The sequence below is a fragment of the Juglans microcarpa x Juglans regia genome, chromosome 7S, assembly GCF_004785595.1.
Source record: "Juglans microcarpa x Juglans regia isolate MS1-56 chromosome 7S, Jm3101_v1.0, whole genome shotgun sequence".
Classification (NCBI taxonomy): Eukaryota; Viridiplantae; Streptophyta; class Magnoliopsida; order Fagales; family Juglandaceae; genus Juglans; species Juglans microcarpa x Juglans regia.
In genome coordinates this window covers 17,049,640-17,065,147 of record NC_054607.1, presented here as the reverse complement: position 1 = coordinate 17,065,147, position 15,508 = coordinate 17,049,640, and the positions used below count along the sequence as shown (strand labels likewise).

At 37.8% G+C, this 15,508-nt stretch overlaps 1 protein-coding gene across 3 annotated transcripts; it reads right to left on the bottom strand.

Moving 5' to 3' along the window:
- Positions 1 to 346: 346 nt before the first annotated feature.
- LOC121241050 (protein HIRA) lies at positions 347 to 15,165 on the bottom strand. Of its 3 annotated transcripts, XR_005935639.1 has the most exons (11): positions 14,424 to 15,165; positions 10,882 to 11,157; positions 9,983 to 10,234; positions 9,508 to 9,905; positions 8,342 to 9,350; positions 7,624 to 7,834; positions 7,218 to 7,458; positions 6,513 to 6,635; positions 2,146 to 2,263; positions 1,274 to 1,468; positions 911 to 1,116 (listed from the first exon to the last, which is right to left on the bottom strand). XR_005935639.1 is itself a non-coding variant. In XM_041138650.1 (10 exons), exons 1-10 carry the CDS (start codon positions 14,529 to 14,531, stop codon positions 718 to 720), a joined length of 3,135 nt encoding a protein of 1,044 aa, XP_040994584.1. In that variant the 5' UTR covers positions 14,532 to 15,163; the 3' UTR covers positions 347 to 717. The 3 variants fall into 3 exon arrangements, 2 of the variants coding, with proteins under 2 accessions (XP_040994584.1, XP_040994585.1); XM_041138650.1 differs by lacking the exon at positions 1,274 to 1,468 and having other exon boundaries at positions 347 to 1,116; positions 14,424 to 15,163; XM_041138651.1 differs by lacking the exons at positions 1,274 to 1,468; positions 14,424 to 15,165 and having other exon boundaries at positions 347 to 1,116; positions 9,983 to 10,237; positions 10,882 to 11,020.
- Positions 15,166 to 15,508: the final 343 nt, after the last annotated feature.

Here is a 15,508-nt window from a genome sequence, read left to right as displayed (position 1 = left end):
TACACTTAATAATAAAAATAAATCTAGCAAAGTTTCGAGACTCAGTTTGGATTAAGAGTCAATCTCAACTTATCTCATCATTACAACTTTCATAAATTTCTATACACAATACAATAAACAATTCAACTTTTTCAAATCTAAAAACAATATTATTATTAAAAAATAATATTTTAATAATATTTTATTTAATTTTTAACTTTCATCTCATCTCATCCCATCCCATTTCAACTCAACTCAACTCAACTCAACTCACTATCCAATGCTTAGTTTCTTGTTTTCATAACAATTCTGCATGCAAAAGTTAGACATCGAAGGTAAATATCCCATGTACACAAAACAAAAACCATTGAATTATGAGAGATTGATTGAGCAAACCAAAAACAAAATACAAATTCCCAGGCAAACTTACACATTGTACACTGATTGATCAAACTTCTTGGGACAAAACAACTTAGCACCTACTTCTACCTAATCAAAGAAGACACGGAGCTTCGGAAGGATGTTAATTCACCATTACGATTAATATTATACAAAAAAAAAAAAAAAAAAAGGAAAGAAAGAAATTGATCAATCAAGTTGTTAACAGAAAGCTGAGGATGAAGAAAGAGGCAATATGTGATTTTTTTTCGTGCATCATTTGTCAGAAATCTTGTTTCAAACCCAGGTGCAGCTTCGGAGAGGTGGTCGAAAGAATTAATTCAAGAGAAGAGAGAGAATTCAAGAACCTGAATCTTTAGCTTGTGAAGGCAGATTAACTTGATCTGTCACTGGCGGATCTGAATTAACTTGATCTATTACTGGTGGAGCAGAGTTTGCTTGATCTTTTATCAGCTCAGTCGAGTCCTGCTGATCTATAGCTGCCGGGCCAGAATCCATATGGTCCGTCATTGTGGGAGCGGAGTCCATTTGATCTGCTGCTGGTACGGCAGAGTCCCCTTGGTCAGTCGCCATCAGGGATGATGTTGGTGGAGCGGGATTTTTTTGGTCAAAATTAGTTTCGGCACTCTCATATTCGGATAGGAGATCCATAAACTCATTAAGCAATCTCTGAACTTTTCTGTTTGATGCCATTGCTGGAAGAATATCTTCCCTTAAAAGTTTGTGTTTTCTCATTCCCTGCAGAGAACCATAAGACTCAACTTACACAAGCCCCTCAGGACTCAAAACTTAAGAACGAACTTGAAAAGATTAGGAATCAAGGTTGGAGTTGGGTGAGGGCTATAAGACCTATTCTTAAGTATTTTTTTCGTATCCTAAAGGAATTGGTATTCACCCTGCAACAAAGGCCCCACAACAAACTCTTGCATCACAGAGGTACGAATCTATAAAGCAGCCTAAGTACTGTAGAACGTAGCTGTTATGTTCACTTCGAACTATGCACCACTTGAAGAGAAGCTGCAGTAGAAGACTCACCAACATCGGTCTAAAGCCTCTGATTCTCTACGTAGGATGCATACATTGGGGCTATCTATCAAAATTAAGGCACCAACAGAGGCATTGTAGAACAGTTTTGAGCTCTTCAATTCGAGGAGATGGAGAATGGTCTCACAGATAAATATAGGCATATCCAACGTGACAAAACAAAAGCTAAAAACTATAAATTATCATATAGTTGACCGGCAAATTTCATCTAGATAGTTCATCCATCATAAGATATTTAAACGGGTCGATCGCCCACCCCTCCCTAGAGATAACATATAATGGCCAAAAGCAATTACATACTAGCACACTTCCTATAAAACTGAATTATCAAAATAGCTTTTTGATGATGATGAATCTCTAAGACCATGCAAATGCAACATGTGTTTAACTCAGTTAAACTCTGGAACCGTGTAATGCATCCCCATCACACGAATCAGGAAAATCATTGGCTATTCACCATGGGACATGGCCTCTAAAAATTGTTTGCACCTGAGACTTTGAACCTTGGACCTAGGTCTAAGAGGGAAAATACCATCAAGACCAAGACCCTTCACACTTGAGCCAATATAAATGCAAAACAGACAAAATAGAAAGAAATAAACAGCATATAAAGAGCATATCAGATTTATCAAGTACAAAAAAATGCTAAAACGTTTAGCCAACAGACAGATTCTACCAACTGAATTATGAAAAAAATATTGATGAAGAGTACAGAAGTCTTACAAGCACACAAGGATCCCATGCCAGGTTCTTTGAATCTGAAAATGCAGCTTCAGCCATCCCAGTCGGAGGTCCAAGATAAGTCTCACAGACCTCTCTTAAACGAGACTCATCTGCTTCTCTGCAATAATGAAAATAAAGATATTCGTTACCTATACTGGCACATGGATAGATGCCAACTGTGTTCACTGTTCAATATATATTCTGCATTAAAGGATAGAATTGTTTGGTTCCTATAAATCAAAAGCCGTATGTACATTAGTCCAACATCCTACAATAAAACTTATGGTTCATGCTCAGGAAGAGGCTCATATGTTGTTTTCTAGTAATGCAAGCACAAGGTGAGTTGCAACTGCTCTTTTCATCGAAGAATGCTCATGAGACAAAAACTATGAACCCCAAAATTTACCGGAGTACTACTGAAGTATTGTACTTATGATATGGTTGCATGTAGCACCCGGGACCAATTTTTTTAGGGCCGATATGAGAATAATTTTGTTGGACCTACTGGCTACTGCCCATGAATTTCTACAAGATCCATACGTTTGGCCCATTATGGACATGAAATACAGGGCAATGAATTGGAGTTCTGGAAACTGGGTTTTAAGCCCAAGAAAGTGACATATCATGGACCTGGCCCTTTAGAAATCTTAGCCCTGACTAAGGCTCCAAGAACACTTAGGAATAGTCCTCTGGGCATTTGAATCTCACCCAAAATCTCACTCAAACACAAGACCTCCTCCACCTGCTACCCTCTACCACTTTGGTTAAAATTCTAATTCTCTTGAACCAGGGGCTGGACCTGGTCATGGGTCTGGGTGGCAGGTCGAAAACAGACGCGCGGGGGGGGGGGGGGGGGGGGGGGGGGGGGGGGGGGGGGGGGGGGGGGGGGGGGGGGGGGGGGTAGATCCTACGGGTTTGAAGGCCTCAAGCGCGCCAGCAAAGAGCATTTCGACGTCGTCACAGATAGGGTCGTCGGACAACGGCATCACTGTTCACGCCAGTATCACTCAGGACATTGGTAGCTTGCCGTCTGACTGCCCTCAATCACCAGTTGTAAATGGGCTTGGTACCTTTTTCCAGGGTTCACTAGTTGAATGGGGGTCCTTCCAGGATTTTGAGTACTTTAGAAGAAGCAGTCGAGCGTCTTTCAGAAGATGAAAATGAGGTAACAAAAGGTAGTGCTTCCCCTACCTATTCTATGCCTCCTAAGGGAGCAGTAGGGTCTAACAAAGTGGCATAGAAAATATCATCGAGGGTGGAGCACCGACAAGCAATGTCCTCGTCGATGGAACGAAGACACCTATGCCGGAGGTGAAAGAACCTTTAATGGTGACAGCAACAATATAGTTGTTGAGGAGGTTAGAGATTTGAATGCAGGATATGGCGAGGAGGAAATTATGGGTTTGTCATTGGTGCCTTGTGAGGAGGAATGTCTAGGGTCGGGAGTGCAGTTGGGAACTATCTAGGAATAATGTTGTTCCCCTGATTTCTCTTCCTCCGATAAACAATATAGCGGGTTTACCATCAGATTGGGTTCTGCATAAGGTTAACAAGATTCAGCATATTGTGGGGCTTTCATATGGAGGATGTGAAGACCAATTTAAAGCACTACTCACTGCGATTGAGGCAGACCACTCGCTTGAAACCAAATCAAGTTTTAAGAAAAGTAAGGAATTAAAGCGTCTTTCATGGGCAATCAACTACGACGCTAAGGGAGGTAGATCAAATCGAGAGAAGACTAAAGGGAGGGCATTATGAAGACGTCCTTGTAGAGGGAGTTTCGGGTGGAGTATTTTGGATGGATTTCTAATTTTCACAAGCTTACGGGAAGCAAGGGGTTGGGGTTGGGGTTGGTGTGTTCTATTCCAATTCGGGCTTGGTGTATTTTGGATGGATTTCTAATTTTCACAGGATTTTTGGGTCATTAGGAGCTCTCTAGTCTGGGCTAAGTGTTTTCTTGTATACGTCCAGTGTACTTGGTTACTCCTATTGATATATATAATATTTCTACCTATAAAAAAAAATATTGGAGTTGGAGGGTAAAGTCGAAGCATAAAGTCGGAGTTGGAGCCGAAGTCGATCCAGCAACACCTCCGGCTTCGACTGAAAAATAAAAAAAAAAAAAAGGACTCCAACTCCGTTTTTTCTGAGCAGAGCCAAAGCAGAATCAGATTTTCAAAGTTTTGCTCAGTCCTAATCATACCTATGTGTGGTAAACATTTTGTCCTTGCTTACAAAATGTAGTTGATTTTATACGCTATGTATGGCCCTTCATAGTTCATTGAAAGCCCTTACGTACCTACGCTATGATGAAAGTAATTTATGGATGCCATTATATGATGTTTTGCAAATAGGATGAAGGTAATGATATGATGAATATAACGCTTATTATGTCGTGTTGGAGTTTATATCGTGCTAATGCTTGATATTAATGCCATGATGCTGTAATATACGATAAGCAATGCAATTATTGTTATGCCATATTCATGTTAAATTAGTTCACGTTATTATCATATAACGATAAGAAAGATTAAAGGCAAGTCATGATTGAAACTTTAAATAATAGCCATAAGAGATGAATGGTACCAATGCAATGTTATGGGTGGATGTGCAAGCTGAAATGAGGGACGGTTACTTAAAAGTGTAGTCAACCAAAGTTATGAGTAATTAAGCAGTCACCCTTGTGATCACAGGTAGTGGGACCAAAGATGAATAAGTTATGGGAAAGTTAAGCAGTTCTCCTTGTGGTCACAAGCAATGGAACCAGTGCACAAAGAAAAGTATGATGGCTATTATGCAAGTGAAATACAAGTTAAATAAATCCTGCATAGAACGTGTTGAATGCTCTTGTTGTGTAACTATAAGGCCCGGTTTGGATTCACAATCCATCTCAACTCATCTCAATTTATCTCACTACTATTCATTACTATTCATCAACTTTAACTCACAAATCTCACTACTGTTCACAATCCGTCTCACCACTATTCACAACACATCTCAACTCAACTCAACTCATCTTCAAATCTAAACGATACCTAAATGTTTTCCAAGTAAAACCTACATTTAAATATTGACTGTATGATGTGTTATTTACTGCTTTCAACTCACTTTTGTATGATTTTATGATTTTAAAGGTTCAGGTAAAGAGGATCACGATGATGAGCAGGCAGGCCACACAGAGACAATGTGTTATGGGATTTCAAGACATAGTGGATAAGTGTTTCTACACATAGGATTAGTTTACAATTTCCATGCTACAAGACCCTTTTTATTTCACTTTTCTGGACAATATATGTTATACTTTAAATTTTATGATTTCAAAAAAATGAGGTAAAAGTTTCCTTGTTATGTGAATCTCTTACCTGGCATAAGTTAGACATTTTAGTAGCATTCCTATACCTACGGGAAGAGGGTATTACATTACACCTACACAAAAGCGTTTATGAAACCAAACCTGAACAAAACTTTATTTAACTAAAACATTGAATTACAAATGAGAAATATTTTTTTTATAAGTACAAATGAGGAGGAATATAAAAGAAACTATGTAAGATATTAGGTAATGACATCCCCTTTTAATAATTGAGATATCCCATTCACATATATGATACATCACCGCCATTACCACTATAGCAGTGAGATTCTAAGAAACAAAAACAAAAGACAAAAGATGAAAGCACTAGAATAAACAAAGTCCAATGAGAAGCCCCATAAAAAATGCATGTCCACGAGCGCATCAGTTGGTAGATTATACATCAAATCAACAAATCAATGTAAACACACCATCACACATCAGCTTTCTGTTGAATGATAAAATGTGCACACCCACACTAGTTAATATAAAGAATAAAGTGTAACATCCCTAATCCTAATTATTTCAAAGACCTCCAGCCACCACTTCAACCATCACTCAACATCTTGAGAGATGGCCGGGGTAAGAACCATCAATCTGGCTCCAGCTCAGGGATGGCATCCACCATTGACCACCGACCAGCAGCGATTCTAAATTCTCTGGACAGTGGAGGCCAGAAATCCAGCAGACTCCGACCGCCAGCAGCCGGAAATCCAGTGACCACTATCTGCCTCTGGCTGCCACCCCAAGCAGCAGTCATATAGCCATCCTTGTTTTTTTTTTTTTTCCAAATTTAACCCAATTCATGCATCTTCTAAAACAAGCCTGAGAGGCTACATCTCATTAAGAACCAAAAACAAAAAACAACAAAAAAATATTAAGGGAAAGCTCTCTGGCCTCAGCCAAACAGAACTAGAATATCACTCCTATATTGGAGGCCAATTACTAAAATGAAAGATTTAAAAAAAAAAATGAAAAGGATTAAAAAGTAGAAATAGAGAGGAAGGTGGTGGACCTCGCAAGAATGCGTATGTATGACAGGAGGCACTGGTGATATTCATGAGGGGACTTCAAAGCCAAAGCGGATTCCAACTGTGCTTCCAAGTGAGCACGTGTCTGCACTCCATCATCAGTCATTCTGTAACAACAAATAACAAATTGCCACTGGTCAACTGTAGGAGTGGCATACTAATTTATATTGTGAACTTATAGGTTGAATTACTAATTTATAAACACCCATCAGGAGTACTTGAAACTGAGGAATCAATCCAGAAACTTTTTTTTTTTCTTTTTTTCTTTTTTAATAAGACTCAATTAAAAGGCACAAATGAATCAATCCAGAAACTTTCAATAATATGTCATGAGAATTTCAGAAAAGAATTCCAGACGTTTGAAAGCCAATCGCAAAGAGGAAAAAGATAAAAACACCAATATGGTCATCATTCTGGAATTGAGTAGAAAAATGCTATAGTAATTATTCACAACACAAAGTGCACTTCTATTACTGGTAATAAAATCTCATAGAATCTTGTGTACTTTTCCGCTTGAAAAAAAAAAAAAAAAAAAGAGAGAGAGAGAGAGAGAAGAAGAAGAAGACAGAATCATTCACTCCCAAGATTTTTTGGGCTGTACATCTAATTCAATCTTCAATTACGGCCTGTCGGTTGACACATGGGATTCAAGTAAAATACACATCAAGAATTCATATTGAAGTACAAACCTGCTCCAACCAGGCTTTCTTGCCATATACTTCCTAACATCAACCTGCAATGCAGCCAGCTCGCCACTCTGAACTGAACCCAAATTCCAGGAGCTAGCAAAGTTTGAAGCTGGGAAGCAATCATCTACAATCCTTAGCCAACACATGAGACTCATATCAAAGAGGAAGGCATGGCGAGTGGCCAGAACCACCAGAGGAGAACCAGATCTTGATAGCTTTGCAGATATAACTTTGATTGTGCCTAGAGGGAAAGATTATAAGAAAATGACACCGAACCATCAGTGCACAGTTCTCAAGGAATTAAAAAAAAAAGTTTCAAAATTCACCCAGACAAAAGCATAGGGATTCCTGATGATTTTATAAACAAGAAAAACCTTGTTAAAAGAAAAGATGAGAGGCACGATACCTGCATCTTTTGATGATGCGTTTGGGTTCAAGGCAACAAGAGATGCCAGTGAGTCATGAAGGAGACAGTTCCGGTTGTATAGATCCCAAACATACAACAATCCTTTCCTTGTGACTAGCAACAACTTCCAGCACTCATCACAATCTATAAATGTTGCTGCTGATCCCATCATCATGGTCGGCATAGCTCGCCTTCCACACTTTGTGTAAACCTTTTCCAAGGGAAAACAAACATAAACATATGTTTGTATCTTCACTTATCAAATATGTGTGCGTGCGCACTTGTGTGTTTCTTTGTATCTTTATATATTTAACTGAGATTTTCTGATAGGATACTCTTTGTCCTTTTGGCCTTGATTATAATACCAAATTCAACCACAAGCCTAGGGAACCTAAGCTAATTATTGGCCATGTTTAGAAAAATCTATCAATGCTTATCAATGAATTCCTTAAATAGGGTAAGAAAAATAATCGCTATAGGGGTTGGCAATTGAAAATTTGCATCTGCAAAGGCAATAGTAACAACACAAAATGAATTTATAGGTTTGAGATTATAATCAGTCACCAATCAGGACTAATATCATGATCGAGGGTTTGCTATAAAGATGTGGATTGCAAACTATGGAGAATAATGCTGCAAATATATCATGCAGTGCGCTCAAATTCCATGAACATTTCTAGACTAAAAAAGGATAATAATGTTCAATTTTGAGAATTACTTGTATGCATCCATCTTCACATCCAACTGCCCAGAAGTTGGCATTTCCAACCAAAACAGTGACTTTCCCTGCAATCCTATCACACCAAAGTGTTTGAGACCCCCTTGTGCATACAATTTCTGTTTCTCTCATCATTAATGTATTGCCCACCACAACAATATCATTTGCAGCATGTTCTTTAGGCCGAGCTTCCAAGCAAATTGGTAATGCATCTTCTCCTTCTTTCTTATCAAACACCCTGATAGAAAGAGAATTACTAGAACCAGGCAAAGAAGTAGAAGCCTTGGCAGCCCCCGACTCCTCCACGTTGATGCTTCCATCTCTGGCTGTGGAGATTGGAACTTTCTCAATAATTAGGCTCTCGGCAATTGAAGCCCTAGCAGTGACCCCAGAACGTTCCTTTACATCCGAGCTTCTGCCTACTGTTCCCCTGACAGAACTTTCTTTAAAGCCCACCCCAGTGTGTACCATACCATTATCATCCTTTCCATGATCAGATGACATAAGAGGAAAGTCGAGTGCCTGGGCCTGAGCCCCACCGGAGATATTCTCCTGCTGAATTGGCAGACCAACTGCTTCAGGAATGATCCTCTTTCGGCCATCAGGGCGCCTATATTCTCTTTGTTTTACAGGACTAGAAATTCGGCCAGAAGTCACTTTATTTAAACCATCACTAGCCGTTCCACTAGTCTTCTTCCCCTCATCAGCTTGAGGCTCACTCTTTGTTGCAACCCCCGCATCAAGTGAAGATTTTATGAGGGTCTGCTTTTGATGAATATTAGCAACTTTTTTCCTTGGGTTTTGTTTAGATGAAGCTGCTTCAAGCAATAACTGCGCTGGGCTTTCTGCTAAGTTTGCTTGTCGACCTCTCACGTCACCATAACGATTCTTTTTTAACTCATCCAGTTCAGTATCACTTAGTCTGTGACCAAGTTCTTTCACCTCAAAATGGAAAGTAGCCACCGACCCATCCAAAGAGCAGGCAAACAGTGAATATCCATCAGGACTCCTGTTACCAGAAAAAGAATAAAGAGTTTAAGAGGAGAAAAGATTTAAGAACAACAGTTGGAAAGTCAAAACTCAGAGTATGCAAAAGAAGAATAGTTAGTCAAAATTCACACATGCAAACATAATGGTTACATTTTTCCTGGAGATTTAAGCCATACCAAGATAAATCGACAACACTCTGAGCAAAGAAATGCTTGGCAACAAAGAGAGGACGAGGACTTGCAGTTGTCCATACGGTTATAGTGCGGTCCTGACTCCCAATTGCAATAACATTATATGGTTGCGGTTCTTTGCCTCCAGTCTTTGAAGCCCCATTACTCCACCCAACAGGTGCAGATTTCACTTCCTGAGCATTGGTGGAATTCCTTCTGAACATGGAATGATTAAACTTCACCACAATAACTGGGGCATTATGTCCTAAGAAGTCAAACGTGGCAGACCATTCCCCTCTCTCTAGAACAGGTGCAGAATGCCTTGGCTTCTGAAAACCATGAGTGGTAGTAATAAAATGGCCACAAGGGGACCATCCAAGCCGCCTGAAAAACGTTGATCCAAGCTGAAAAGAACGTACTCCCATCAGGAAACAGAGATTAAAACTGAAACAGTACAAAGATTTATGATTGATGAACATACCGACTTAGCCCAGTGACCATCCGTCCTGTGAGCAAGGCTCCAATCACTTGTTCGCCAAATAATGACAGTCTTATCATCTGACTGACTAGCTATGAATGAGCCAATGGGATCCCAAGCAACTCCTTTGACCAGACTAGAATGACCCCTAAGAACAGCAGTGCAAATGCCACTGCTCATATTCCAAATATGGATAGTATTGTCCAAACTCCCAGTTGCCAGGGTCGAGTCATCTGGTGACCAATTAAGATCCACCTACTTCAAGCATGGAATATTAACCTCCAAGGTTAGAAGACGCCCGATGAGAACACATTTCTGTATTATCATACATAGGCGGCATTTGCTTGCACATAAAAATATTTTTGATAGGTAATTAACCAGATAGCATTAGTCGCTTGGAGTAATTAACAAGATGGCAATAAATATTATTTTTTAAAGATATCAACTAATACTCCCCATCCAAATTGTTTGCAACCTTAGAAAATCCCATTGTTTTAGAGGTTACCAATTAATATGTTGCTTTTGAAATAAAAAATATCAGTTTCCAGAATCGCACCTCTTAATTTAAACTTTAAATAAACATATTTTTTATAAGTGAAAGTTATTGAAGTCTTAAGTAAGGAAGGTTATTAGGTTTTTTCCATTGACATCTAAAAGTGGACTATACTTGTCCACTTAAAGTCCACATATATATTTTACTTATAAAAATATTATTAAAAAAAAAAAGGGGACTATACTTTGGGATGACCCAAAAGTGGGGATAGTGTACAAACAATATGAGACGGCAGAAGCAATAAAGGACATTCACATGCAGCCAGACAAAATAATTCAAAAATAATAGAATAAAATGTTCTATTTTTGTATGCTTGCATAGTGTTCATTATTAAAAGCAATTTCATTACCACATCTGCAGTGTGTCCTCTCAAAGTCATTGCAACCTTCCAGTTCTCAACATCCGGGGGCTCTCCACTGCCAAACTCAGTGGTTCCTGAACCAGGCTTCCTCTCATGAATTAAAATCACCTGATCATCAGAGCCTGATGCAACAAACCTACCGTGTTTAGCCCACCTGACACAGTTGACAGAACCAAAGTGATCACGGAGGGTTGCAAGAAGCCTATGCGTAGATTCATCATTTCCCAAGTCCCTGCTAACAGATTTCATGTTCCATATACGGACCTGCATTCAAGGGCATGAACAAATAAGCTTTCAGATTTACCAATATAATAGTTAATGCTTGCATACTACTGAATAAATAGAAATCATTAACCTGTAACAGAAAGGATCCAATGCAAGATCTCCAAGTGCATACGATATCACTATTAATACAAGTCGTAGCTATGAAACATCACCCTCTATCAATAGTTTTTTTAATGGCATGGAACATCACCAGGGTGGGAACCCTTCAGAACCAATCTTGAGAAGAAAATCCCGGACACACCACCCCACCCACCAGAACCGTGTATGAGGTAATCAAAGTAAACTCCCAATGCAAAATCAAACCCAAGATATTTGAGTCTAATGTCCATCCCAAGCCCAACATTTGACCACCAGGCTGCAGCCTGCCGGTACTCCTATCTCATAATGTTAGCCATCTATTCCAATTTGGAATGTCCCAAGATAGTATTCACTTTGAATGGTATCAGACTGGATCTAAACCAATAGTACAAATTTGCTTTGTTTTGTTTTGAAAAGTGAGTACCTCTTTAAAATTTGCTTTATTTGAGTTAAGCCAAAATATTTTTGATACCTTACCTTCTGGTTTGATAAGAGCATACATTTAACGAAGTTTCATTAAAATGTTTTATTTTCTAAACAGGATCGATACTATGTGATGAATTGTATAATTGAAAATTAGTACTTTTTATCTTGAATCAGGGGGGGATAGATATTCCAAATTGTTTAGAGAGAGAGTTACAGAAGAGGAAAAAAAAAAAGAGAGTTACAGAAGAGAGTGGGTGAGGTGATTATAAAATATCTATATATTTGCGAAAAGTACATTTTGCTTCCCTAAACTACCATCATTTTTCAATCTGCACCCAAATTACCAAAATGACCAATTTGCAGCTCAATCAACCACTTTTTGGAAATTTGCAGCTCAAACTACCACTTCTTGGAAATTTCCAGCTCAAACTCCCCGACTAGAGAGATCATTTTGGAGGTGAGGCTCTGCGGCATTCAAAAATTCTGGCTACAAGCTTAAGCTACCCCATGCTCATTGCCACTTCTTCCAAGGGCTGTGCTATTTACTGGTTTGTGTTATCCCCAATGTAGTTAAAAGTGCGCTTTGCTTATCAAGAGCGAAGAGCATTTACGAAAGCACGCTTTTTGGGGCTTTTTGGGGGAGTTTAAAGCACAAAAAATAGCACTTTTATAATCTTTTAAAAAAAGAAAATTATAAAATATCATTTCCAGACCAAAAAATGATGTAGAAAGATAATCTTCAGTATTAGATGATATTGAAGATCATTTATATACCATAGCTCCACATAATGTCATATGTGATGCTTATGTGTTGAACTAGATATAATAGACCAAATTGGCTCTCTAGATGGAATGATATTTGATTTCTCATGTTAGTATAGAAGTCAATATCCCTTTTGGTATATTTTAATTCAAGCATGTATTTTAATTTGATTATGACTATAAAATATTTTTTTTTAATGAGTGGCAATCAGCATCATCTATCTGTATATCAAGTAAAGCACGAGAATTATATGAAATGTTATGTTTAAGTAATGCTTGCCCGCCACATGGGAGTTCCAGTTTTTTTTTTTTCTAAGTTTGATATATTTAAATAAAAATATGTTTTGTTATAAAAATTTTATTAAAATTGAAGTTGACACGTGGCAATTTGTGAAGCTTTCATGTGTTTTCTATTACTGTTGATGGACGAAAGAAATTATCAAAGGGTCATCTTTCTAATTAACTCACAAGTCATTCCGCATGGTTAATTCTCAAAAAACATTTACAGGATCTTAAACCCAAGTACACCATAGCACAAGGGTGTTTTAACCAAAATTTTCTAAATCTAATGTAATTAGTTGATTACTTGATTTTCATGTTGCATTACTCTAATAAATTGAGTTAATAGGCTAAAGATATTACCATCTTGCTTTGTAAACCTTTTTATTGTATTTTATGGGTTTTCTGTTATTATAAATTAATTTTAGAAATATACGCCTACTTCAATCAGGCACCTACTCGCGATTCGCGCCTAGGCTCTAGACAGCGTTTGCACTTAAGTGTGCCTAGCCCTTTTAACAACACCGGTTATCCTAGAAGGGTGTGCCTCTCAGACAAGAGGTTTGACTATTACAAGCAAAAACACAAGTCGCACTATCGTTAGTGATAGCATTAGGTACATTTAAGTGCAGAAGCAGCCTAGAGCTTAGGTTCAAAGTGCAAAGTGTGCATATAATTGACGTAAATACACAGTTTTAAAAATAATGAATAATAACAAAACATTCATAAAATGCAATAAAAAATTACAAAAGCAATATAGTATATTTGGCCCATTAAATCAATTTGTTAGAGAAGTAAGCAACATGAATATCAAGTGAGTGATTAATTACATAAAATATAAACATGGTATTCTATACAATACTCTTGTGCTTTACAATATATACAGCCATGACATCCGATAGCCAATATTTAAAATAAAGTACAAGGTTGAATCAGAATATACCAAAAGACAATGACAATGACCAAAAATGCACAAGTATTGTAGGCATTGACTTCTATGCTAACATTAGCAATATAGGGTCGAAGTATTAATCATGCTCGCCATTAAGCATAGGACCATCATCATTGTCATTAAAAGATTTGAAAACCTCATCATCTTCCTCATCTACTTCATCTAAATTAATAGCCCGTGCAAACAGTAATAATTAAACTGATTTCGCTTTTCCTTTTTCCCAAAATGCTAAAAGAGTTTTTTTCGACTTAAACCAAAAACACACTTAAAAGGTTGCTTAATGCTCGCTTTTGTAAACAAGCTTTGCTTTTGGCAAGCGACGGGCTCCAACCTAGGCTTTTTGTGCTTAAGCACTCTTTACCAACACTAAATCACACTAAACTCCTGCACTATGACCAACATCAAAGCTGAGTTTTTGGATTTTCTGCTTTCAAAATTGAAGGAATAGGGAAAAAAGGAGCTGATTGCACGCAGTTCTAGATGTTTTTCATAACAAATATATAACTCAAAGCGTGAATATCTGTTGTCTTCATAATTTCCAAGTAACCAAACTCGGCACAAGCTATGAGAAATTCTCTCGGCAACCAAAGAAACAGGAAACAATGAGAAAGACTACACTTTTAACCCAAGATACGATTTTGCGCTCACTCAACATAATGAAGAACCTAAAACTCAGTATTCAAAGCATTCTCCTCTCTTGAAATTTATCAGAAAGCAAACAGAGCACAAAGGATATAAAGCGCCATACCTTGTGGTCGCCCCCACCAGTAGCGAACCTAAGACCCCCGGGTTGAACATCAATGGAGAAAATCTGCATCCCCTCATGCCTAATCCAACTAGGTTTCTCGGCAATCATCCTGTTCCTGATCCCAAAACCCAATACTTGTGCACTCTACTTCTTGAAAATTGCAGCTTTGCAACAAACAAGAACTTTGTTCAGTAATTTGAGGAGAACCCGTTAAGTGTCCAATAACAAAAATCCAAGAGAAACCACCGAAAGGGTATCTTAGTTTATAATTTTGGAACCGAAAGGGAAAAAACCAAGAAAAACCACCCCAGATCAGTATAAGAACAAAAGCCTCCCAAAGATAAAGTCTTTGACCGTGTTTCTGGAAAACCCAACAAAAAATGTATGCACATGCTGTGTTTTGGAGCACGAAAAGCCCTGAATTTGAAGTAAATACAGAACCTGATAAGTTTGAAAGAAAACAAAACCCTAGGGGCTAGGGTTGGACCAAAAGAACAAAAACCCTATAAACTAAAAAGTGTCGGGGTGGGGAAGATCAAGAAATAACTTCCTTTTTTTAACGGTCAAATCTCCTAGAAGATTGCGGGTAGATACGAAAGCAAGACTGCGGAAGAAAAATTGCAAAATTGAAAAAAAAAAGTTTAAAAATAAAAAGAAAACACAGTCTGACGGTGTGAAAGATGGAGACGGGGAGTAGGAATGAGGGTAGAATGAAAGGGAGTTTTGTGGCAACTTTTTTTGGCATTTTGGATTGTGGGGGACTATGTTTTGTTGTAATAATTAAACATCCACACGCCAGAAAATAATATTTGATATTTTTTTAGAATATTCATTAATCCTACGCCGCATTTCTGTTGAAAGAAAAAAAATAAAAAAATGTAAAGCGTAAGACTGTTGAATATAATTTTTTTTTAATAATTGTGAAGAAAAAGAAAAATATTATATTCTACACTATCATTTCATTATATACAACGTGATAATTATTTATCATCTAATAGTGATAAATATGTGACATTTTATACAGTAAAATGAAAGTAAGAAGATAGTATAGTGTATAGCATTACTTAAAAAATAATAATTTTTTT